The 27,256-nt window shown below is 37.0% G+C and overlaps 1 protein-coding gene across 1 annotated transcript in view; it reads right to left on the reverse strand.

The window, feature by feature from the left end:
* Positions 1–26,699, reverse strand: part of CACNA2D3 (calcium voltage-gated channel auxiliary subunit alpha2delta 3) — a 389,621-nt gene extending 362,922 nt beyond the window's left edge. Inside the window, exons 1-2 of the mRNA XM_041463788.1 lie at positions 26,581–26,699; positions 25,870–25,951 (exon numbers count right to left, since the gene is read on the reverse strand). Of these exons, the coding sequence (XP_041319722.1) occupies positions 25,870–25,951; positions 26,581–26,699 (201 nt within the window). The remainder of the gene's footprint in view (positions 1–25,869; positions 25,952–26,580) is intronic.
* Positions 26,700–27,256: the final 557 nt, after the last annotated feature.

Consider the following 27,256-nt stretch of genomic DNA (forward strand, 5'->3'; position numbering starts at 1 on the left):
TTTTATAAGAATGCAGAGATCAAGACTGACCGTGTCATTTGTTGAACTGAGCAGGCACAAAGCCTGCAAGATTCAACTCAGAATTAAAAAGCCAACGCTGAAATTTAGCCAAACACAACTGCAATGTAGCACTCCACTGCTCTGGTTTTCCAACAAACTCCTAGACTCGAAGAAACTGTAGCTACATGAATTAGGTCATAGTGAATGTATTAGGATGTATTGGTGAATTGCAAAATTTCTGCATTATTCTCCTTTCCAATTGCAAGGCATATAACCAACTGCATATTTAAATTGCTCCTGGTCACATGAATATTATCCATTTAACTATATTTCTTGAAGGAGTTATTGCTTTCAAGAGTAATTTTAAGTTCACAAAAGAAAACCGTTTGCCTTTTAAATCTTTCAAATTTAAGAATCCACTAAATATACCATGCTAAGGAAGAGTCCTGATTCAATTCAATTTTTAAATATAAAATATGACAGATTTCAAAAATTAGAAGGGACAAAGTAATAGGAAGAGATATTTTTAAGCTCATTTCAAATTCTTTCATCTTTTTATTCACTTGCTCATGCAGCTGATGGAACTCACTCCACAATACCACTCAGTTGCTAGGCCTTATTTCCATTTCTATAGAGGCATATCTTGAATCCAGAAAAAATGGGAAAGGATTTAAAATATTACATAAAATAAGCCTGATTCTTTTCTGCACATGGTCAACATCTGAATGGATCTCACTTCTAGAGCAGACAATAAAGAAGAAATAAGAAGAACTGATAATATGAAGCTGGGACCAGAGCAGGACAAAAGCACTATGATTATGACTGAATACAGAATGCCTGATGCAGTGCTGTATTTCCATAGTACCACTCCAATTCAATGGCTGATACAGCTAAAGATGTAAGTCTGAAAACAGACAGCAGTCCTGGGTCACTGCTGCTCCAAGCTGTACTGGTGTGCCAGTACCATGGACACTTCCCTGCTCTTTGCCAGAGATTAAAAAAAAAAAAAAAAAAAGAAAAGAAAACATTACATCAAGTGACTAGGAAAAAGGAAAATCAAAACATTTTCTTTTATAATGAAAATAGTTTGGTTGTTTGGTTTAAGAAGGTCAAAAACAGAGTAACAAGTGATTGTCCTCAGAATTATTAAACTGCGCAGGGCTTCTCAAAGTCTCAACCTGATGCCCTGGTAAGAGGTCTCAGAGGTTTCAGCTGCAACATTCTCTGCACACATACCATTAAATGTCTAAACAGCTTTTGCCCTAGCAAAGATTTTCTCATTTTAATCAAACACTGTGAGTTTTATCAGTTTCTGATATGCAACACAAAGAACAAAAACAGGATAAAGTAGTGTGACTACATTTTGGAGAAGAATAATATTTTGGGGCAAATTCCCAGTAGACGCAAGATAAGTTTTAGGAAGTCCTACTAAAGAAGTGCCCTCAAAGCTCTTTCCATCTTGAAGATAAATCACAGAAATACCTCTTTGTAAACTTATCCCTGGCAGAGTTATCTGCACCATAGAAAAGCTGCTTGCATTAAAGTGTGCTCAACACTCTCTGTAATTATTACAGTTTTCCTCAGATGTCCAAACTGTTTAAATTGCTATAGCAACATTGCTCAATCACTGTATCACACACCTTTCTTAAAAATATGTAAATATTTTCACAAAGAATAGATTCCACTGGCGAGTGAAGAACACCAACAAACAGGATAACCCAAATGAACAGTCTGTGTTCTGCCCTGCAATTTCAAGCAACATTTCTTATATTCTGCAGCCATCCACCTTCAATGCCAGCAGCACAGTCATGTTTCTTTGGGTTCACCAATAATTATTACATGAAAATCTCTTTTCCTCCTGTAGTGCTTAACCTGGAAGTGCTCTGATTTCATGGCAAGGAGGAATCCTGAAGGGGAAAGTTTTTCCAAGCAGTTTCTTTCTTACAACAGAAGCCACTTTTTACGCCCCAACCCCCCTCCGCCCCCCCCCCAAAATGGGCTGTTTGGGGGTGCTTTTTAGAAATCCCAACCCCGTGCTTTGGCAAGGATATTATGGCACATTTTCTTACCATAATATCCTGCATAAAACTCTCTCTAAATTTAGTCCCACTGTTCCTGGAAAACACTTAAACCACTAACTTGATCTATCACATACACAAGACTAAGCCTAGAGCACACCAAAACCTTCTTTCCAAAGAGGGAAAATAGTAAAAGCTCTCAGGTCATCTTGCAGGCTTCTCACCCCCTCAGACCATCAGGCTATTCTGTGGGGATAGAATGCATTCAGAAACAAGAAAAAAATTGCAGAAGTGGTATGGTATCCATTAGAGACAACTTTTCAAGAGAATGACATTTTGTGAAAAGCTGGAGTTTAGTTACTAGTATTTCTTGTGCTCAGAAATATGAAATAGTGTGTCAGCTCTCCATGGTGAAAGAAAACTTTATGGCTTGGTACAAAAGACAGCAAACAAATATGGCTAAGCCTGGCTCTGCAAATACAGCTGATTTGAAAAGCCTCTCCCCAGTTTTGAGCCATGTGAAATGAGCTGAAACACTGTGCTACTTTCCCACAACTGATCCTCCCAGACTGCTTTTAAGTTTAATCCCTTTTGAAGACTATGGCAGAGAACAGGAGAAAGGCTCTGCTTTATGCTTTTCAAACACCTTCCCTCAATTTTCAGAAAGTACTTTATAAACATTAATGTGCCCATACCCACTAAACAGATAAGGAAAAAATATAATAACCCTAAATAAATAACTTTTACAAAATCCTTCCAGCTGAAGCTGGTGTCCACTAACTGAAATCACTGCCATAATGCCAGCCAAGAGATTTTCTATTTTTCTGTCTCAAGACAGAGTACATAACGAGAAGTAGCCAAGAAAGTGCATTCTCATGAGGGAAGAAAAATAATGGAAGGGGATGTGGGATGTGCCACCATACACCAACTTCTTATATCACATTTTCTACTACTTACAAATAGAGGAACAAAACAAAACCCCCCCTTGCTCTTCAAACATGACTTTTTTTCTCACATATTGAAAGACTGTAAGCTCAGAGTTACTACTCCCTTATGCAGTTATTCCAGTATAGTTATAAACCCCGTAACTGAAAGGCTCACATGATCATGAGTTTCAGAACTCATGAATTGAAATCATATGAAAGACATGACACAGTTTGAGAGAAATTAAACTGCAAATAGAGAAAACGCAATACCTGTTAAATCCAAAGTTTTAATTTTAAACCAAAATCATTTAATTTTAAACCAATAATCATTACTCCAAATTTAAACTCTTAAAACTACCTCTAGTTTAAATAAAAAACTCAGAAAAAGTTACATTGAAAATGTATAAGTGTAAAATAATTAAAATTATACATATTAAATCACTTATTGTAATGCAAAACCCATCTGTTTGAAGAGTTCCCCTTTTCAATTATCAGCCATATTAAGAAATCAGTTATCTTATCAGAACTGCCCATCATGCTTTGAATCAATAGGCATGTCAGGTGCACATAACCCTAATTTGTTCTTTCCTAAGAAAATTTTGAAGGTTGATAATGACAGTGTGAAATTCTACCTGTGCCCATAACTAAGCAACACACATAAGAGGCAATAATCCTTTTCCTAATAGCCTGATGAATTCAGTACACATTTTATTTCCAGAATCCAAGCTGCAATACTATGAAAAATAAAGAAAATGGTAAGTTTGTCGGGGGAAGTTCACTTGGTAACTAAACCCCAAAGTATCTTGGTGCGTGAGAGGACAAGGAAAAAAAAAGTGGGGAAGTCATTCCTTCAAGCTCCCAAATTGTATGATATTACCGTTTAATTTGTTTATTACGTAACAGGTGATATAAACTAATACTTCAGCTAGCACTTTCTCCTTTCTGTCATTGAAATGACAATTGAAATGTTGAAATGACAATGTCTGTTGAATGACAATTACTGAATCCAGGCACTGCATTTTCAAGAAATAATGCTTGGCATCAAGATACTTTTCATTTTTTATTCACTGCCTTTCAAGGTTAGCAGCTAATAACCCAGAATAAGTTAAATAACACACTTTAGATTAATGGTATTGAGTGCAAAGTATAACAACTGAATGCTGCAATCCCTCAGAGGATGTATGGGTGAGCAAACACCCATACAAAAAAAAAAAAAATAAAAGAGCCCTGCCAGTGGTCCTTGGGACACACAGACAGACCACACACACACGGCACCAAGAAGCAACTTGTCCAACCTTGGGCTCATCCTTTGCAATGAAAGATGGCCAGTACAGTCTCTATTCATGCACAGAAAATGCATTCACCTCTACACTTCAGAGCATTTTTGCAGTGGTTTTCAGAGATGGCAATCCAGTGCTACCACCCTCAACAGCACAGCAAGGACCTACTACACCATCTATACCTTTTATGACTAGCTGAGCATGCTGTTTCAGCAATTCAAACCAAATAACATTTTGCTCAAGCAAATTCTGAATTTGACAGAAAATTCAAAAGCCTGACATAAAGGAGTCACATGATTCCTACTTACTTCTTGAAGTCCATAAATGCTTCAAAAACGCTGCCACGCCAAAATAGCGTGACAAAGTCCCACATTCAGCCTCCCATGAGCTTGCCTTCTCTATTTAGTTCATCTTATCTATTGAATGCATTAAGCCAGAACCACGTCAAAGCAGACATTTCAAGAACTCTGCACCATGAATTTCCCCAGCTCTCTCTGAAGAGTGAGAAGCTACACAAGCCTAAAGAAGCTGCTTCCACTTAGGAGGATCTTGCTCCATTTTGCAACTGTGATGTATCTGAGCTATTTATATCAAGCAGCTCATTCACTAGCACATACATTACTAGCAGATACTTGTTTTCCTTCTTGCTTTATTACTATTTTTCAGTGAGATTGCTGGTAGCAGCACACTGTGATCCTGCTGAGAACACCCACATGCTCGCTGTTCTATACAGTTGCTTCTGTAAAACACGTAGACTTGCCTAAAATTCAGCTCAGGAAATAAATGTTAACAAGTTGTCATTCTTAATTCTTGCCTTCAAGGGGATCTTAGAACATGGACTTGACAGCTCTCTAGTTATGCTACACTGAGATCCCTTTATGTAATATCACTTATTACTATTAGAACCTTTAAGCAAAAAGGACAAAATAAACATAATTTCTCTTTCCTGGGATATTGAAAGCAAATCTCCTTATGCTCATACTTCTTCCAAATATGAAGAAATAGCTCTGTAAAAAGAGGCCAATAAGAAGATTTGTGTATATATTTTTATCATTGCATAATAAGTATCACTCCACAAAGGCATTTTTAGTGAAGGAGCTGGTATGGAATAACTAGAGATTTTAAAAGTCACTCTCTGGCTGATTCCACACTTCATGTGGAAATACCCAGAGAATGACCCAGAACTCTTCACTCTATTTCTGCTCATGATGCCACCACGGGAGCAGGATGAGCTCCCCAGCTGAGCCAGGTGAACTCAACGCTGCGATTTGCTAATGGCTGCCATCTACAAGTAAAACTAATGAACATAATGAAAGTACACATCTTCCCTGCTACTCGCTGCATAAGTAATGGAAGTAATTACTTTCAATTTCTGGTCACTACTAGCACAACATAGAGTCCTTGAAGATTGCAGATTCATTCTTATGCTGCATCAGCCTCACAGAAGAACGTGGGCACATTATCATTTGAAGAGGCCTAACAATGGTCGGGGGATATATTCAACTGCTACTTGTATATCTAATAGGCACATTGTACAGCATCAATAGATGAAATTGTTCACATGCTTTTCTGTGAATACAAATATACTACTACCAAGAATGTCAAACAAATTAGAGCTGAAATAACACTCGAACAGAAAAATGAATAGGAAGGACATGAACCACTCACAGAATAAAATGGACAAAGTAATAGAATTTGTAAATGTAAATCTGCATAGTGAGCATTATACTTAAAGCCTCTAAAATTACTGGCAGCTGGGAGCACTACACAGAAGTTTGCTCAGCTCCCCAGCAGCAGTAGAAAAGCACTACACTGTTCATGAACTCCTCTGTAGACTCAGAACCAGCACCAATGGCATCTGCAGGGATAATGCAGAGCCCTCTTCATCTGAAGGGTGTCTTGGTTTGATGCAGGATTGGAGTAGAATTCTTTGAAGCTTTCAAAAGGGCCCAGAAATTCCTGAAAGGAAAGTGACTAATAAACACCACAGAAGTGATCAAAGACATTGTTGGCTTTGTGGTTGACATAGCATTATGTGAGAGAATATGACAACTCTAAGTGGTTTATAGCAGAATTATCTGCAGTGGCAAATTGAGATCCAATATAAAAGAAGTCTGCAGGGAAAGAGAGATTACATAGTCAGAACCACACCAAGTGATACATCAGCACATGTACCACCCAAACCTCATCCTCCCTCCTCTCGTATTCCCCCTTTCTATTGACAATACCCTATAATAACAAGTCTTGTTCCTACAGAAAAAAATTGAATAAGTAGATCTCCATTTATTGCCTCTCACCATTCTGCATTTAGTAGTAATATCTATAAGTTGCATAAATATGATGGCTAATAATGGGTTCATCTCAGGCTGAAATTCTTTACTCTTTATCTGAACCCAAACTGTACCCAGGCCATAGACTTCCAAGGCTTACCACTTGGTCATGAAGATGCATCCTAGGATCTTTGTATTGAATTATTCTATGGAAAGAGGGTGAAGAATTCAGTCAACCATGCAGAGAGTTTTCAGTAAGAAAATATTTTTCTTGCTATTTCTCAATGTTGGAGCAAGTACTGAAAGTCTGAATCTTCAGTTACAAAGCTCCTAAATATAATAGTGGAGAAGGGCACAAAACTATCAGAGAATATAATTCACAGGAAACTAAGGCTGTAAACTTTGGAGAGTTTAGATTTGAGTAACAGAAATAAAATGTAAAAGCACTAGGTCATGAGTAGAAGTTGGGTTTCCTCCTTTTGTATTCTACCTTGTTAAGCAAATAGTTTTGAGGATAAAGGCAATGGATGGCAAGAAAAATCGATCTGTAATTTTGTACAAATCAGAACACATGCACATGTTCAAGAACCACTTATTCTGAAAAACAGGTGCTTTTCCAGATAAGATATTTGAGACACAATCACTGCTCTTGACAGAGGCATGTCTAGCAGCAGCAGCTGTCCTGCAAAACCAGTCACTTGGTGAGAGATCTTCCCCAGGATCTGGTCAAACTGATGATCAAATAATTCATTTTAAAAATGGGTTTAGCCTACAAAGTTCTAATAGGTAAGATGCATCAGGGTTTAGGGATCCAGGCATTTGGTTCAGCCTCAAGTATATGTTCTGTGAAATACTCTGACAAGCCAAAAGTTTTTAGTCCAGTAACAAAAAGGAAAAAAATTCCAAGTCATAAAAGCTTGCTAAAATGAACCCTGGATTCTAATCTGGAAAATAAAAGGCCAGTGTATAAAAGTCAATTCTATTCAAAAGCCTGATCTGAATGGAAACTTCATCTTGCAAATCAGAAGCTTATCCACTCCATCCCTTCATAGTTTGCTCTCCAGACCACAAGATGATGCATTAGCATTGCAAACTTAGCTAATCAGTCTTTAGGATGCAAAATTATTGCTGATGTCTCCCTTTGAAGGGCAACAAATCTAACCCTGGAGAAATCTTTAAAATACGTCAAAAAGTACTCCCTGCTATACCTTCTTAGGGTCTTACTCATGCTGCCATCCTGTGACAAAAAACAGTAAACGCAAGAAAAAAGTTCCACAGAAAAATCCCAGACCATTATCAAAACACTTCTGAAATTCCTTCCTATTTTTTAAGCTTAGAAGAAAGTCTTGCATTAAACATAAAACTTCAAAATACAATGCCTTAAAGGTGTGTGTAATTGCTTTACCACTTCCACAGTGAAAAACTGACACTTCTCCTGATCCCTATTACAGAAATTGTCACAAAAAGGAAGAAAAACTACTAAATAGGTCAAGCTAATAAAATCTTATCATGGATCCCATAAGTCTTTTTTTGTCTGCTCTAACAATGTAACAGGTAACATTTCCTAGAAACACCTTGCCTCATGGCAGTGTCAGGAGATTAAAATGCTTCTCCTGACTTGATGAAATAAAGAACCCATAACACATGAAATGAGATGGAACCCAAAAATCCCCACATTTGGCTCAGCACTCCTGAGGACAGAGGCATACCAAGAGTCAAAGCTTAACTAAATATCCTCCAGGCATTTTAAATATTCCTAACGGTAATAATAAGAGAGTTTCATGAGATTTGGTTGGTTTTTTCCATGTTGACCAAGTTTATTGTTTAAAACAGGAAAATATATCTTTTTAAAAGCATATGTCATAGATACAAAATGTTTAGGCAACTGTAGGAATGCTGAAGGGTTTGTTTTTAAAAGTTGAGACAGATCACCTAAAAAATTCTGGCTTGCACATGGCACTGGTTAAAGAGACCCTTTGGAAGGGTGGAATCATTTGCCTGAAAATTTGCATCCTCTTAGTTGGAGGAGAAGGGCAAATTATCCTCAGCAACTCAAACAGATTAATAAAATGGTAGAAAATGAAATATTGATCAGTGTGTACAAAGCAATATTTTGCCTGATTGCAATTGTTCTAATTTACCTGTTAATAACTATCTATTGCTTATTATTCCAACCAGATGAGAAAGGCTCAGCAGAGAAACACATAAGAGAGTGGAATCTGAGTACAGGAACTTTTCAGGCAGCTCACCCACAAAGAAGCAGAGCTGAAGTGAGTGGGGAGGGGTTTGTCATTAATTTGATTCCAGATTGGAAGGGTTAAACTTAATGAAGTCCAAGTAAGGATCTGCTCATAGACAACGTGTGGTCTGGACTGAGAGCTGTACCCCAAAGATTCCTATTAGCCAGTACAACTAAGATTCCCAGAGTGTGACTGGGATTATTAAGAGTGACTTAATACCCTCTGGCACTCCTGCTGTTTATCTTTTAGTATCAGCCAACTAACTAAAAGCCAATTGTTTACAAGAGGAATACGTTTACCTTTGGTGAGAGGGGGAAAAAAAAAAATGGAACTATGCCTAGACAAAGGGATAAACATCTACTGTTGTCTTACTGTGCTGCCATTCCCAGTTCCAGAGCAGAAAAGCTAGGGAATGAGTAGCCAAGCAACAGTGATCTTCAGAAACACAACTGTCTATGTGTTTGACACACAATTGCCAGCACTCATCAAAAAATGTGGGACACTTGATTAAAAAATCCCCCCTTTGATTAAAATTTTAATTTTATTAAAGTTTTAATCAATAATTACTTCCCTTTGAGTGTTGCTTTATATTCTGTTTGAAAAGCATTTGTGGCAAAGACTCTTCAGAAGGCAGCTCAGCAGATTTGGGACAAGACACGGTCACCATGGCACACCTGCCTCCACACCAAGGCTCCCTGGCCAACCTACAAAGTCCTTATTTTCCTGCTCTTTTCTTTTCCACTATTTTCCCTCTGATGTCAGCTACACAACCTTGGAAATGATTCCACAAGTCAAGTTTCCTCAACAATTTTCTGGTTTACTTTGAATTTGTTTAACTGCGCCAAACAAAGTGAGAGCTTTTCATACCCATACCCCACCCTCCCCCAAAATATATCAGTGATTGATTTTAGCATTTTGATTTTTTAGTGCTCTTGGCTCCTGAGCACCTGACATAGCAGCAGCTCTGGGATGTGCAGTTGCCTAGACAGTAGCCAAGCACTACTAAAATACCACTTCTACATGGGACTGGATGTACATGGTTTAAGTAGCAAATTGCTACTCTGTCCTTAAAAAACTTTGGGTAAAACCAAAAATAAACCTCAAACAAAAGAAACACACACCAAAAATAACTAGGTAAAGCTAAGATCTCATTCACAGCATGCTCTGGGCAAATCAGATGTCTTTGGGAGTGTTGCTCATTTTTAACTCTCACTCTTTCTATTTTTCATGAAGAAGTATGCAACAACTTTATGGTAAGGAAGTTGCAAAGGATACTTTTGTATGGAAAGGATTTGTTTCTTTGAAGGGTCAAGAAAGAATCCAGACGGTATCTTACCAAAAAAAAAAAAAAAAAAAAAAACCCAAACAATAATTAAATCCTGCTCTTAGAGCATCAGACAAGTGGCTTGGCTTGTTTAGGACAATGAACAATGGTATCCAACTTCACCTACTGTCTTCCTCCTTTAATTCAGAATAAACAACTGTTCGTACTTATGTAGCACAACAAAGTAAATCTCTGTTCACATTTTCTTCACATTTCAGAAAACCAGAGTAAGGAAGGGTTTTTTCATGCCTGGACAAACACCACCTGCAATACAACATCTTGCTGCAGTGCTTGGGTATTTTTATCTCTGCACAGGTAGAGCAATCCTTGAATGTATAATGAATACATGGCGGGGGGGGGAATCTGTACAGGGTTTTTTTTCCTTATCAGCCTTTTTTTTTTGTTCTCCTGGATAACCATGTTATAAAGAATAAAATAAAAAGTTTACCCTGTAAACCTTATCAAGACTTAGAATCATATCACAATTCTACTATATGATTTTTAACGACTATTTAGACACAGTAAACAAAGAATAGACAAGCCAGTATGCAACTCATTAGTGATAAATTTCACCATCTTAGACAATAAGGTGTATTCAAATGGCTCTATATCATTTTTTACCAAACCTCATAACGTTTCATACAGCTACATAATAATTAAATGTAATACAAGGTTTTCAGAGATTTTGGGGAGTTTTGGTTTTTAAGGATAGCATATGGTTATGTACATATATATATATATAAAACATACCTTGTAAAATCTATCAACAGCAATGAGAGAAAAGTTAAGATGGAACAGGTAAATAGTCCTAAAAATGGAAATTTGAAAATTTGAATATGCAGTCAAAAAATAGGCATAAAACTACACAAATGTTATTTATTACCCCTTTCTAGCACAGTATTTAGCCTGCAGTTGTAAAATCCTATAAACAGTGTCTCTCTCTTTAAATGAAGGTGGTTGCCATTAAGAAACAGCCAAGTAAATCAGGTTTTTTCTGCAACTATAGCAAATCATGACCTTGAGCTGTTTCACGCACAATGAACAAGCAGAGAATAATTCACACTTTCCAGAGATCACATTCCATAACCCAGAAGATGTTCTAGACTAAATGCAGTGAAAACCAAGGGGCATTTAAGAGGCTGAATGACACTGGTAGAGACGGAGAGGTCCACGTTAACAAGTGATAGGGCAAAAGGAAACAGCCTCAAGTTGAACCAGGGGAGGTTTAGATTGGATATTAGGAAAAACTTTGTCACTAAAAGGGTGCTCAAACACTGGCACAGGCTGCTCAGGGAAGTGGTGGAGTCACCAACCCCAGAGGGATTTTATGTACATAAGGTTAGTTTTGATATTTCTTCAGAGATAGGTACTGGGGTATTTCCAAGAGCTGAGAAGGTAGTAACAGCTTTACTATATGTGTGTATATATTAAAAAAATTAAATTAATACACAGGAGTAAATCTGAAGACAGAATTAAATAAACTGTATTATGAAAAAGTGAATTGTCAAATAATATCAGAAGTCTGAAGCAAGGACAGATGATTGTGGGGGGAAGGAAATTAAATGCATTAGAAAGGAGAACAGAAATAAATGCTTAAGGCAAAAGACATGTTGTATATCAAGCCACTCATTAAAAAGGGAAAAAAGCAATTCTTTATATGTGATACAAGGACAGAGAAGAGTTGGTGTCACAGAAGGATTGCCAGCTCCTGTGGGAAACAATGAAGAGAATTAAGAAGTGCATATTTTGAAATCAGTAGGTGAGAGAATCTCATTTTATTGTTCCCCTACAAGAAATGGGATTCTATTCCAGTCACTTTTCCTTTTAGGCAATTAAATAAGGAAACAAAAGCCATCTTTCAATTCTAACCTCCTACCCACCAAGGAGAAAAAGTAGACATCAGGAAAGTACACACACTTTTGCAGTGAAATAAATTACAGCTCGACTTAATGTGAAGCCATCAAGAAGATTTATAATTACTCTTCATATTTAAACCATAACGTTTCTCTAGTCTGAAGAACATTGCCTCCTCAAACATTCTCCCCCTCTTTTCCAAGAGAATATGGTTTCATTACAGATAACAGTCTCATCATTGTGTATACTATTCTGAATATAAAAGAAAACTACCTGATTGCAGATCCAATCCTTTTACAATTTACACAAAATTCAGCATTCCAAAAATTGGTTTAAAGGCTTGCAAGGCAACATACAGTCACAGTAGATGCAGACTTTCTCATATATCCTAGATATAGGTGGAAATTTTTTGAGGCTTAACTACCTCTCAGTCAACAGCAATTCTTTCCTTCACTTTTCTTCTTAACATCACTTCTCATCAGCAGTGATGATTTTAGCCCTAGACCCTCAACAGAAGATCTGCTATTCTTTGACAATAATTGAGGTACACAACACTTCAGGCAAGAACTTTTCATTAAAAGCTACCCAAAAACGACCTCACTTCAGGCACAAGGCTGCTGCAGAGGTGCCACTCACAACCACAAGAGAAGTGACTCCCATCCGCCCTGGCCTCAATCAACCCTGAACTGTTGTGCATTCAAATGTTGTGCTAATTAGTTTACTTCCAAATGACACTGAAATAATAACATTAATCCTACAGACACCTTGTTTTCATTCAAGCCTTTGGAAACAGATTCTATAAATGCCATATAGATGGCTCTTCTTTTTTGACAGCATTGTTATAGATGCAGAGTTACAGATAATTGACCTATTCAGTCAACTAGATCAGTCATTCATCTATACCTACTCATGATATTTGACCTCATTAAATTAACAAAACCACCAAATTTACAAAACAAAGAGTACCACACCTATTAAAACACACCCCACACAAGCAAATTTTGCACAGAAGCTGCCATCAATTTCTTTTTTAAACTGTAGACAGAAAGCAGGACTTTTCCCATCTTTATACACATGGAAGAAGACATTTTAGAACGGAATTGCATAAGGTTAATTACCAGGTCAGGGGCAAACTAGACCTGTAGGTTTTTTTGAAAGCTTTGAAAGCAGGAATACTATTTAGTTCAGCTTAATGGCTGCACTAGACAATGAACATACCAACATTTCTGCCAAGATGGGAAAGAATCATCTCTGCCAACCTACAGGTTAAATAATGCTGAAAAATTTGCCGTGAGTGAAGCCCAAGCAATGCAAGCCACAGTACACTCTGCCTGGATTTCTTGTCCTTTCAGCCACATCAAAAAAACCTGGGCTTTTACTGGACTCTGGAGAGGAAGGTACCCAACAGGCAGAGAGGATTTGTGTGAAGAATGGGAATTCTGTACTTCAAGACATTATTATTTAGGTTGTGCCTTTTACTGGAGATTCTTGAGAAGAGCTGAGTTAGCAGCTGGTTTTGTCTGACAAATTATGTTCAGAATAATTAGAGCTTTCAGTAATTCAAATCCTGTATATTTATAAACCAAGATAAATAAGCAGCATGCAATCAGATAAATATGGTCTAGATGAATAATACTATACACTAACATTTGAATTATCCCAACACATAAGTATAGGTCCCAATCCCTCATGTAATGCTGTGTTCTGCCATCCTTTTTCAGACAAAATTCCCTAGACATCTTGCAATGCTGAGGAAGTTCTACTGAACAAATATATATCTATATTAATAAGGTGCTTAAGGTGGACTGGACAGGAGCACAGTTAATTTATGAATGTAGCTGAACTATATTCCTATTACACTGGGGTTGTACAGAAAAAAAGGACTTCAGCAAAGCAAACTAGAAATTTTTTTAAATGTTTAAGCATTCCAATTTTAAGCATCTGAGAAGGAAAATACAAACGTCAGAATTACATCATTAGTAAATCCAGTTTAATTTCAGATGCCTTTCCTGAATTGAAATTTACATTTCTTAGCATACAATTTCTTCTTATTTTCAGTTCCTGGCTAAAGTTCTAAATAATGCGGTACTTGTGCACTCAAAAACGCAAGCTTAACCTTCTATGACTTACATAATTTTAATATGTTATTTATTTAATAAATTTGTCAAAAATAATCACCAGAATACAGATATTGCCTGCATTTCACACAAACTTATTTCTTCTCCAATTGTCTTAAAATACAGAGGAGAAACCAACATTCTTTATTCTGCTTCTTTGCTCTCAATGTGTTCCATTCCCCTTCATTTTGCTACGTTTATGTGTCCCTGTTCTCACCTTTGGCTGGTTATTGAGCCTGTAGAATCTTCCTGATGCTGGCTCCTTTCTGCACAACTTGCCTCCCCCTCCATGATAGAATTTCCTTTTGGTTTTGGAGGAAATTCTGTCCCTCCCACCTTATTTCCTGCACATGCCATCCAAGGCAAAACCAAGTATATTGGCTGTTACTGGAGAAATAACCATCTTCTTTTTCCAATTACATTCTCAATGTATAATGTGCACCAATAGATCCTATCTATTTATTCTTCCTTTTAAGGGTTCATACCCCGTAATTTAATGAAAATATTTTAAGAAAAGCTGCTTTATTTGCAAAACCTTCCCCCATTCTTAGGTATAAAAGCATTACTGGGATATTACTCATTTTATTTGTTTATTTTCTCAGGTGACCAGATCCTTACTGCAGTATTATGAATGTAACCGCTAAAGGAACTTTTAGAAAAATCACATTAAGAGCAAATATTTCCAAAGGAAGAAACCAATGGCTATAAACAAGTGGGAGTAAAGAGAAGGACAGAGTGACAAAGAATGCATGAAAATAAATTTCTATGGTAATTGAAATGTAGACAGAAATACTCAGACACTCATAAAATGATACATAAAATTGCTCGATTCCCAATTTAGCTGCATTAACAATTGTGGATTTGACTCTAATGAGAGTCCTGTTGGTGGCATCTTACTTGGAAGAAAACCAGAATAGGTGAGAAAAGGTCTGAAGGATCTAGACAGGGAAAAGTGGTGCAGAACTGTAGTTATGTGGAAAATGGATAATGAGAAAGAAATGTCAGCATGGAAAAATTATAAGGGAAAGAAGAAAAGGTTTGCAAATTTGCAAATTACTTTCTGATATCAGCAGAGCATATCAGCTTATATTCAAAGCACAGGAGGAATTCATCCTCTGACAAAAAAGGTTCAATCTCACTTGCCAGTGCATTGCCATATGGAGATTTATTGCCAGCTACAGACACCAAATATCAACAGGAAAAAGAGTTTTTATCAATTTTGTAGTTATTCAGGACTGTTACAGGAAACCATTTATCTTTTCAGTAGTGCAAGCAGTTATACTTAAATAGTGTGTTAAAATTAATGCCTTGTAGCTCTCAGAGCTGATCCATTCCATTCCACTTCCCTCTGTTTCCATATCCATATGCTAAGAGTGTTCCTCACCAGCCAATTCTCTCTAAATGCTAAACTCTTCATAATGAAGCATAGCCCCTAATTCTAATCTCAAAGTTTTAAATTTGAGGAGAATAAACGTATTACTAGGCCCATTTTACTCAAAAAAAAAAAAAACTGGGGAAAGATGCCTCCAGTTGGGGAGAGAGGGGAGTTACTCTGGCAGTTTTCATTTTCAGTTTAAGGTTTCTGGCACTCTTCAGGAAATCCAGATGCTTGCACCAGATTTGTCTGTGTGACATTACAGGTTAAATTAGCACTGTGCTTAAGGACTGCACTGAGTTTTGGCCACCAAGATTACAGGACTTAAGTAGATCATCAAGAAATGGTTACAAAACACACAGGATAAAAGCCAGATATATCTATACATAGAAAATTAGTGTTGACCAACAGAAATTCTCCAGTTTTCTTTCATCCACACTCCTCTCCCCTTCAAAGGTTTCATGGGGGATGCTAGAATTTATCCCTAATTTTACTGTAAAGCCGCATTGCAGTTTGTAATGAGTGCACGCCTGAAATGTGAAGTGAGTACCCAGATTTTTTCTCTTTCATGCCATCTATAATATCTTTCTTGTCGTACTTTGATGAAGAAACGGCAGAAAACATTATAAAAGGCACAATGTGCATAGGGGGTAATAAATCTGCTGGATGCAGATAGTCAATGGCTGCAAGTCATAATCTAAAGCTTTGCTCTTAGCCTCCTACCAGTTTTCATTATCAGTGAAAATTGCTATTAATGTAATATGATAGCATCATGGCCAAACAGCTCAGTACTCATACATTTCATACAGCTGTTCAGAAGATGATAGACATTTAGCTTCAAGGTAAAGCCAAAGTTTGAATGCTCCTGCTTTTTATCTCTAAAGCTTTGTTACTTTAGAAGATAATTATCTAATTTTATGACCAACGATGTGTTCCCATCGCATCAAATTTTAATACCCGTAGTATGTGGATTTTTTTTATGTTTCTTTTGAAAGTTAGCAATTTTAGATAGCTTGACACAAAATCTTCAAAGTATATTGAATATCCAAGTATTAAAATGCGACCTGAAGGAACAATAGGAACACTGCATGCTGGGGCCCTGACCAGAGTTTTCATAATGCATTCCAAACAGCATTTTCACTGTGCTCTTACCTAACAGGCTACAGATATTACGACTGCATAATTTTGAATCCCGCTTTTTGAAAACAAGTAAAATCCTTGTTTGTGTATAAAAGCACAAAGAAATCCCTTGACAGCTACTGTAGAATAAAGTAAAAATAGACAATAAGACATAAAACCTTCTGCCAGCTGACAGACTCTTTCTGTACAACACTAAGTTCACTTAAGATACTGTGGGGGATAAAGATAGTAAAAGAAAAGGCTAATAAAGCAACTGGGAGCTAAATGGCTTGTCTTAGCCCTAGATTAGAAAATAAATTCCTGTGTTACCAACGACAAATTAAAAAGTCTTCTCCTATTCATGCAATCAGCTAAGTGGAAATTACTCTTGAGACTTCATAATTATGAGAACAGTTACATATTCCTATTGTGAGTGGTAAAAAGCCCACCTGAATATCAAACAGCAGAGAGCTCCGTTTAAGAGTCCATAAAGCATTTTAAAGTAATAGGTCAGAAAAAGTGTTGAGACCTAATGAAGCAACTAAAGAATTCCATAGTGTTGTCTATGACTGGGACCTCAGGGGTGCCTGCCATGACAAAGTGCCGTGCCTTTCCATGCCTTCCAGGAGATTATGAAGACGATGAACCTATAATATTTAAGGAAGTAGAAGTGACACTCAGGAGCCAAATTGAAATGGGAAGTTCCAGCTCAAGTAACTTCTTGTCCAGTCTAGAGACAAGCATTGGAACCAAAGATGCTGTGGTACTGCTGCCCTTTAAGGTTTTGAAGATCAAACTCAAAGACCCAAGAAATCTGCACTGATTTTAGCTTTGACCCCACTTTGAAGAGGAATCAGTGTTAAAAGATCTTCTAAATCCTGTTCCAGAATTCATTATTCCACATGTCTAGAAATAATGAAAAACAGAGCTCCACAGTGGAAGACAGGAAGACTTTGTACAGAGGGGGTGATGAGTGCTGGTTTCCAAAACCAGTTTTGTGGAGTCATTAGTGTCAAACATAAAAGTCTCAATTCTTACAGTATAATTAGAATTTTTTAAATCCAGTATCACTATATTCAGAACATTAAGCAAAAGAAATCTAGTCAACTTGCACATTGTAGAGGAATGGTATTAATAGGACATATAATCCATCAGCTGCTCAAAATTGAGGGAAGCCACAGTTTGAAAGCACCAAGGAAAAACATCTTATGGGACTACTAGAAGTTTTTCCATCCTTTCTTAAAAATTAAGAGGAATTGCTTTAAGGAAATTACTGTCAGTGATACATACGAGAAACTTTAATAATCAACAATCCACAGGATCCACGCATTAAGCCCTGATATTCTGAATGAATTATACACACACATTTCTCTTTATATCCCCAATCTTATTATGTAGATTAGGCCACCTTATAGTTTGGTTTGTTAATGGACCTGAGAACAACTTTTTCCTTCATCTTTTACTTCCTTAACTTTGGTGCTCTAAGATCTCAATCTAGAAAGATAAATAGAAATAACTATCTCTAAGTGCCTCCTGTACTATGAAATTATTTATGCAAAACATTTGGCATCAGGCTCAGAAGAAAACATTTCTCTCTAGAAAATATGCCCATTTAAAAACTGAAAGATTAAAATGAAAGGTAAATAAGGTGGTTCAGAAAGAGACAGGGAGAGAAACAAAGACAACAATAAACCATGTCAAGTTAAGAAAAGTAAAAGCAAAACACAAAAGTGAGAGCAGGTACTTGGACAAAGAAAATACCTTCAAGGATTTTTTTTTTTTTTTTTTTTTAAATCACCTCAGTGAAATGCATTGGTTTAACTCTTTCCAGTTCTTTCAGGAATCTTGACAGACAGAAAACATGGTTAGAAGAAATCACCTGTCAAACTCTTTTGATGAAGAATCACTACAAGAACTTAGATGCTTTGAAGACTCTATCCAACCAACCTACCAGGCTCCACCTAAAGAAGCAAAACTTCAGTGCAAGTAATTCTTCAGGAAAATTCTTCTCAAGAATAACAACAGTGAAGAACAAACTTTAACAAGTATCAATTGTTGATAACAAAGCACTAGAACCTGTGGTAGGTACATAAGGAATCGACCAGGAGTCTACATCTGATCATTTCCTTCTTTCTCACTGGGACATCCCAGAGTCTTACAAGCCCCACTGAGGTTCCATTGTGTACTCCATAGTTACATTTAACACAAGAACACACGGGAACACCTTGAAAAGCTCTCCCTGCTGATACGTTGTCATGTGGTTGTAAGACCTGAAGCCCAACAAGAGATGATGTGAGCAGTCTGCATCTTTTTCCAAAAAGTTTATTCTATTAGAGCTGACATATTTATTCCTCTATAGTAAAATCTATTTTGTTAAGAATATTTGTTTGTGTGCTTAAAAGGGGAGGAGAAAACCAGCAAGTTTTCATCCAGCCTGGCTACCTTATACAGCACTGACAACTGCGTTTATAACCAGTTTCTGTTGTGAAAAATGAAGGACACCCCAGCTATGCCTTAAGGAGATATAGACACAAAGATTAATACCACATACATACCAAACATCAAATAAGAAATACAATTACTGTTATTGATGGTAGTCCAAAATAAAGGATGCAGCTCATTTTCCTAATATCAGGCAGTTCAACAAAATTTACATAATGGCCAGGAACCTGTTCTGAGCAACCAGCCTGCAAGAGTTCCCCACTATTCTAGGGTTTCCTCTCAGAAAAAAAAAATCCCAATTAAATACATAAATGGATAGTAGCAAAAACTTAATTATTGTGTTTAAAGACCGGTTCTTGTACATCTACCATGGATGTGGAGAAGAAATTTATATTGCCCTGTTTTGGTATGCTGGATGCAGAATCTGTACACTCCTGTCTTGAGCAGTCACAATCCCCTTGTGTCTTATATCGTTGTCTTTAAAACCAGTGCACTGGTAACCATTTATTACATGGGTAACTTCACCTGGAAGGTCCTGGGAGACCTGAGGGCAGGATATTTCCAGTAATTATGTGTTTCTGGAATTAATCACTTCTGGAAAGGCCACCAAGACCCTTTTCAATTTCTTTCCAGCTATGATTTTTAAAGTGTTTTTGTGAAGACTTCCTTTTTAAATACAAATCTTGCAAGTATTTGATCACACACTCGAAGAAAGTATTACAGCTTTACACAAATTAACTTGGTGGATGCTAAACAGGATCATAAAAACATCCATGTAATTTTCCAGAAACATTATATGCAAAAAAAGCAAAATGGAACTCCACAAGAACTATAAATTAATTTAACTATTTCATTGCTATCTGTTCGTGAAACTACTACAGCAACTAAAATACCATCTACCTTATCAATATATAATTTGTGTTGTAAAATGTGTTAAGACTTATTATCAGCACCAAAAAAAAACTCCCCTACAGAACACTAATGACATTTGTAAGTGTGGAGTATTGATTAGCAGTTACTTAAGAGTGAATCACCACTTCAATACAGCATCTACTCATGCTCTACATACCTTCACTGTCAAGATAATTTGCATGGAGAGCAGCTCCTTTAACCTTGAAACGTAAGCATTTTCCAATACAGGATGTGAAAACAAACAACCATAAATGCATTAAGTAAAGGAATTAGCATTCTCTTCCTTTCAAGATCTGATGTTTTCCAGTTGGATTGTCTGCTCAATAATTTCCATATTAAAAGACATTACTGAAAGTGCAATGCATGTATCATGAACTTACTAAAGCTATCTCATATTCTTCTTACATACTAACAATACAATTTTTTTTACTTTCAATAATACAAGAGGATCACACTCTGCTTGCAAAACCCAGAAAGACACAGAACATGCTGCAAAACAGAGAGTGCTGAAGGAAGAAAAACATTAATTCAGCATAGCTTCCCTTTTAGACCAAGTGAAATCTAAAACATGATGTTTAATATTCAAGCTGATTTGAATGCATTTTAAAACCATTACCAAAACAAAAAAAATTATTACTCCTGCCATAATATTCAAACAGGAGAGGAGAGTACAAATCACAGATCATTCAAGGTACAGTTATAACTTCACAGAAGAGAAAAAATTTTCCAACATCTCCAGAAAAGGCAGAAGTTTATTACAAAAAAAGAAGGCCAAGGGGTTTTTTTTTGTTATAGAGAAAAAGAAGAAAGTATTCTAATTTGAGAAGATTAATCCTTTCCTCTACAGATCAACATACTGCCTGAAAATCAGCATGGAAGCCACCGGGTTTCCCACCAAATACACGAGTAGCATAACAATGTGTTTGATTTTTTTATTCTTGACCAAAGCTAAAATATCTATCCAGAAGAATTTACATCTTTATGTCTGCAGACAACATAAAATGCTCCAAAGCACACTGAAATGTTCTGTACCTAGTTTGGCATGGAGAAAAATCTCATTGCTCATGTAGCCCAAAGATCTTTAGGAATTAAAGATCAACTGGAGATTCAAATCCTGCAAATTCCAAAACATCTTTTGCATTAATCCACAGAATTACACTGGTGTAAGATTCTCAGGTGTATATTTCTTTTATTTTCTAAGGTTTGATTTTAAGTCAGTGCTAAGAGACACATTTTACATAAACCAGACTTCAGGAGTCCAGATTATAATGAATTAATTCTGAATACAGTTTTTGGTAAGCTCTACACTATTTACTTGGCTGGTGGGGTTTTGAATTTGGGCTTTGGGGTAGGTGTCAGGTTTGGCTGGTGGGAAAAAAGGGGTTGTTGCTGTTGGTTTGGTTTTTGGACTTTGGGGGTAGTGATATTTCCTTTGATGGGGTTTTTGTATTTTTTGATTCACAGCCATATGTCTACAGACTTTATTGATAATTTTTCCCTATTTTTTTTTCTGTTTTAGAATTGCTCAAGTGGCAAAAGTTTAAATTGATATCCAAAAAGTCAGTCCATGCCTATCCTTTAACCTGCAGGTCTCAGTCCTACTTGACCCTTCCTTCCAAGCAGTAGTTGCTGTGTCTCAATCTAAGAAACAGCCTACAAAAACCAGAACCAACACAAGGCTGAATAAAAGAAAGGCAATTAATGTCAAGATGATTGCACTAAAGTTGCCTAAGAATTTAAGTTCCTACTATACAATTTAAACTAAAGATAGATGTACTGTATGAATCAGATCCACCAGCTGAATGCTAATTGATCTAAATCACCCCGTTATATTCATTTTGCACTGACATTTCCACAGTTACAAGAAACTACCAAGATCCAACACCCCATCCTATTCAGGGAGATAAAATGCAATTCTGCATCTTTAAAAACAGGAATGCTCTGCTGACTGAAAAACCTGCTCTGAGAAAGCAGTGATTTGAGAGCTCCCAACACAATGAAGGATTTGTTGAAAGGAGCAGGCAGATGCAGACTCCAGCCTGCTTCAGACCAAGGCAGGCAGTGCTTACATAACACTGAGAGCTCCAGCAGACAACTTACATAAGGAAAGTCTCAGGGAGCCTTAAACAAGCTCTGGTCAGGAACAAACCCTTGTGGATGGACCAAGAAATTAAGGGTATTTTCACTGTTCCTACATTTGCAATAAATAAAATTGACAATTCAGGAAGAAATGAAGAATAATCAAAGCTCAGAATATTTTTTTAAAGGAAGTCTCATCAAAAGGAACCTGAGAATGCACAGACCATGCTGCACTTTCACACAAACCAACACTGCACTGATTTAAGAGCTTTACTGTATTACAGCAGCATTCCCCAAAGCTTGTTTTCCAAAACTCTAATTGCAGCAGCTGAAGTGAATATGTTCCTGGCACCTAAGCCTTGCTTTGCATCCCATATTTGAAGCCTGGCTTTGCCAGTGGGCTACACTCTCACATCCAGTACAGGACCCACTAAATTCAGAGTGTTTACAAAAGAAAATAATAAAAAATATCAGGATTCAAATAATGCAGATGTCTTTTGACAGTCTAAGGAAAAAAAAACACCTAAGAGAGAATTAAAATTAATTCTCAGGCCCCAGTAATATTTGCTAAGTAAGTGAAGAGTATGAAATCTCTACAGCATCAAGGAGTCTCTCCAAATCTATATGACAACTGTAATGCTCCCAGAAACCAGACAAATTAGGAACAATACAGTCCTGTTTGCTACTGGATGTTTTCTTTTACACTTAATGGTGTTCCATCTCTTTGAAAGCAAGGAATAGAACATTTTCTAAGTGCTAATTTTGCTTAAAACCTCATCATAGTTTCTGAAATTACTTACTGAACTATTATTTTCCAAGCAATTTGAAGCATCAGTATTTCATCTAAAGTCAGTTTTGACAAAAGTCATGTATCCCAGATACTTCCAGGAGGCATAAAAAAATACTTGGGTAAGATCATCATAATGACATAAAATAATGAAACATTCAATTAAGATATAGGAAGTAGTGGATTTTAAAGAAGTACTTTTAAAAAGCAACCAAAATATTATTACACATCTTTTACAAACTCAAGAGTACATCAGTGCTGGTCATGTATTTGATGTTCACAGTACAGCAAGACCTTAAGAATTGCAATAACTCCATCAATATTCACAACTGTAAACCGGCAAAAAATTTCTTTACTGAGTATCTCACACGAATTAATTTGCTGAATGGAATTTTAGTGTGGGTCAAATGACTCAATGTGCAAAACATTTGGGCAGTAGAGACTGTCAATCACGCCTCGACTGTGAGCACATCCCTTTGAAAGCAGCACTCACTGTGTGTGCTGACAGAATGAATCAAGTAACCTTTACATTAATTTTTCATTTAGCAAGCCTAAATGGCACTCCAAAGCAGTTGACAGTTGAGGAATCTATACTGTCCAGATCCATAATCATGCACACATTTTATATCTTCACTTATTTAAGGATGCTTAATTCATAATCAGGAAATGTGGGCTCCTCTGGTAATATCAGAAGTCTCACTGCTTCTAAAAGTGGAATCTTGACTTTAAAATGACATGGATTCTGATCACCCAGAGCTCACAGTAAATACCAAACATATTCTTGATGCCTGGCTAGTGGGGAGGGAGGGGGTGGGAAAAAAAGGCATTTGTACTTAGAGCCCTCCTGTGCTATCACCTCCTTAACTGTTGTGACAACCTCTGTCACTGACTTTGCATGCTGAAAACACTTGAAGTTTGGTATGTTTCTATTCACACAAGCTTACAGAAAAAATATACTTTATAACCATACAAAAAAGTACATGCTAAAGTCATCTGTCATCCAGGCTCATTTGCCACAATCAACACCAGGGTACAGCAAGCTTAAATGGACAGAGACATTTTGGAATTCTAAATAAAAGAAAAAGCAATAGACATCTTATAAAAACTACTGTAACCAGAAGGAAGAAAAAAAAAAAAAACAACAATACAAGTGACAGAGGAATAAAAATGCTCTAAATACCTGCCAAACCTGCGTTTTTTTCTTTTCTCTTTCATTAAATAAGGAAATACAATATAAGCAAGAAAGAAAAACAAAATAGCTTTGAAAGAACATAAACTGTCCACCTTCAAAAACAGGAGCACAGACTGGTTAGTGAAACAGAAAGGATGCTGATGAAAAGGTAAAATGAATAGCTTCCAATTACCTACAATTATAACGACCAATAGGAAGCAATCTTGCTACTTCAGAGGGAAAAAATACATCCCAGAAGGGATGACAGCAGCATGTACTGTGAGGAAGATTCCATCCTGACTCTGTGGATTTCAGCTTGATTGCCACACACGGTACATTCCACATTCTCCTAGCAAACGCTGGGCTCAGGACTGGGCAGGCTTCATTTCTAAAGCCATTTTTGCGCAGAAATGGCTGCACATGGAAGAGCTCCAAAGTTAAATAAAAATACTTGTTTGTTATGGCCCAATAAAAAAAAATAAAGCTTTTTAATAATACTTGATCACAAACTAATCAAAACTGAAAGCTCCATCTGCTTTATGAATTTAAGGTGTTCATAAAAACAGTGACAATGTAAGACTACACAGACTTTAAAGAATGTGAGCTGGAAGTATAATAAATATTCAGTGTCCAGAATTTCATAATAAAATGAAAGTTTGCCCAACATATTGAAGCAAAGCCATCTAAAGGCCTTGAAAGGCAGTAAGAGACCGCAAATATTTTTGTTCTTAATAGCTCAGTATTTTCACTTAGTGAAATTCATGTTTTACAGTCCTGGGTATACAAATTTGAAAAGACAAGCTTCTAAAGAACTCATATGTCTTTAGTAATTACTAAAGCCAGTTGCTTTCATTTTAAAGGATAGCACAAGCTTTTTATTTCAGCTGCTGCACGTACTGTTATATAATTTCACACATATATAAGCCTTTCGAAATAAATGCTAAAAGCTCAAGGAATAATTTCCTTCACAATCAGACAAAAAATAAAATTAGTGTTACTCAGAACTAAAAATCATGTCTACAAAAATTCAGAAGAAATTTAATATATGGGTTGAATGAGTGTTTTTGATCAGTGAATGTCTCAATGTTTTTGCATTTACATATTGCACTTTGAGAATCACTTGTTAAAAATGCCCCAAAATAGCAGTCTTAGTCTAACATGTTCCTCTTAGTCTCTCTTTTTTTTTTTGCAACTCTTGTAAAAATAAATTGTCCACAATACAGAAGTTTACTATAGGTTGCATATTTAAATTAAACAGAGTCCTTGATATATACCTAATACTCAAATCTGCTTTTTCATTACCCTCTGTCCCAATTATGTAGACTTATACCAATTTCTCAAGTTTTTGCTATACTTCACCACCTTATTACCCAGCTGTGCAGCTGAGCAAGAAGATAACCACATTCATTCCTCTTATCTGTAATGATGTAATACATCTCAGCACTGGGTTGAGATGATTGGGGGAATAATGGCATTGTAAAAACTGCAGAGATGACAAACAACAGTGCAGCCGCCTTCTCCTGATACAGTGCATTGTGTACACAGAGCCCAGGGTGAAAATAATACAATATGCACTAATTCTGTTCCTTGAATGAAGTTAACATCTTTCATAAGAAACAGCTGTTTCTGCACAGAAACATCATCATCATCATCACAATGCAGCAACCAGACTAAACACCCGCAACCTGGGCTGAAGCCTAGGCTACAAGAAATAAGTGTTGGAGTTTACTTTCCAATGGAAAAAAAAGTCATTCCAACAGAAAAATATCAGGTTAAGCAAGGAGTCTACAGATAGTGCAGTGCAATGCAAAGAGTCATCAGGGACTAGTATGCAATACAAAAATAGATCTTGGACAAAAGCACACACAGCACTGCTTTCCTTTTCATTTAAAAATTAAATCTGCCTCCATTTTCTCTGTTAAAACCTTCCTTATTACAACCAAAGAAATCCTTACCTTCTGTAGGAGCTGGGAACCTGAGTATTTGGCTGCAATAGATTTGATCTCTCCACCAAATGCTGAGGCCCAGAGCTTTACACTGTGAAGAAAAAAAAAAAAAAAAAAGAGACAGGAAGAAATGTAATACACATGTCAGAGCTAGCAACAGAGACTGTAACAGCTTCAGCTGCACTCGGAAGGATCTGAGCAATTTTGCATTAGAGAGCTCACTAAGGAACCTAAGCACAGCAAAGGATCAGTGAAGCTGTACAAGTATAAGCACAAACCAGACCCTGTGCTAAGGTAAGGCCTCTGATGTGAAACTACCAACCTGAACCATTAAAATGTAAGGAATTAACTTGCAATTAACTTGCACAGAAACGTGCTTTGGCACAACATAACATACATGCATTGAAAGGAAAATAGCAGATAAAATGGCAAAACAGTTCTGAATGATAAAGTCCTACATGAGAAAGCGTTAACAGCATCAATTTCAGTAAACACAAGCACTTAAAACTCAGTGGCCACATACTCCACCAACACATGCTCCTACAATAAAATTAAAGTAGTGCCAAGCACCTTGGAGACAACCACTTTAAACACAGCTGACAGAGGAGCAAAGGTGCCCTGGAACAGCCAAATATCTGCAATACAAAAACAGGAGAACTTGAGCAGCCAAGTTCTCATCCTTGAGCATGGCCCTGAGAGGAATAGCATGAAAGCACTTACACTGACAAGGGGATCTGCTGCTCCGATCCAACCACATCCACTAAGGCTGTGTTAAGAGCTGTCCAGAAGATAAAGAAAAAACCCCCAAAACCCCGAAGAAGATTCAGGTTCTCTGGCATTGTGCCTCTCTTTGCCTGGAAAGGTTTGGGGAAATTCAAGTGAAGCTGAGTGCAGCAGCAGTGGGGGTTTGTTTCTAAAAGCTTCTTTTCCCCCACTCTTACCCCCTTCCACTAGAAGGAGACACTGGAAAAGAAAAATTCACAGCTCCATCCTCACTCCTCCAAAGAATGACCCTCTCTGTGTAATGGAAGGAGCGGACCAGAATCGAAGCTCTAATGACTTGAAAACTATTGTGTCCCTGGTAACAGCAAAGCGTTTTCCAGCACTACTGCAGCCACTTGCATGTAGTTCTTTACAACTCCGCAGTCAGCAGTGTGCTGAAGTTACTTCAGTGACCTACTGCTGCTCCAAAGTGCCCTTAGCAGCAAGAAAGCAGACTATTGATTCCAGCTGGGGAGGCTGTCTTCTTGCAATTACTGCTCACTTTGCAAATGGAAAGCTGCCTAGAGTTCTCCTTTCCCTCGCCGATAACCTCCAGCCTTCATCCCAGATCAAGCCAGCCAGAGCATTGGTTCAGCGGAGCAGGATCAGCAGCCTTTTAACGGGATAGCGCCGA

This window comes from Pyrgilauda ruficollis, unplaced genomic scaffold (genome assembly GCF_017590135.1).
Source record: "Pyrgilauda ruficollis isolate IOZ18807 unplaced genomic scaffold, ASM1759013v1 scaffold10, whole genome shotgun sequence".
Classification (NCBI taxonomy): Eukaryota; Metazoa; Chordata; class Aves; order Passeriformes; family Passeridae; genus Pyrgilauda; species Pyrgilauda ruficollis.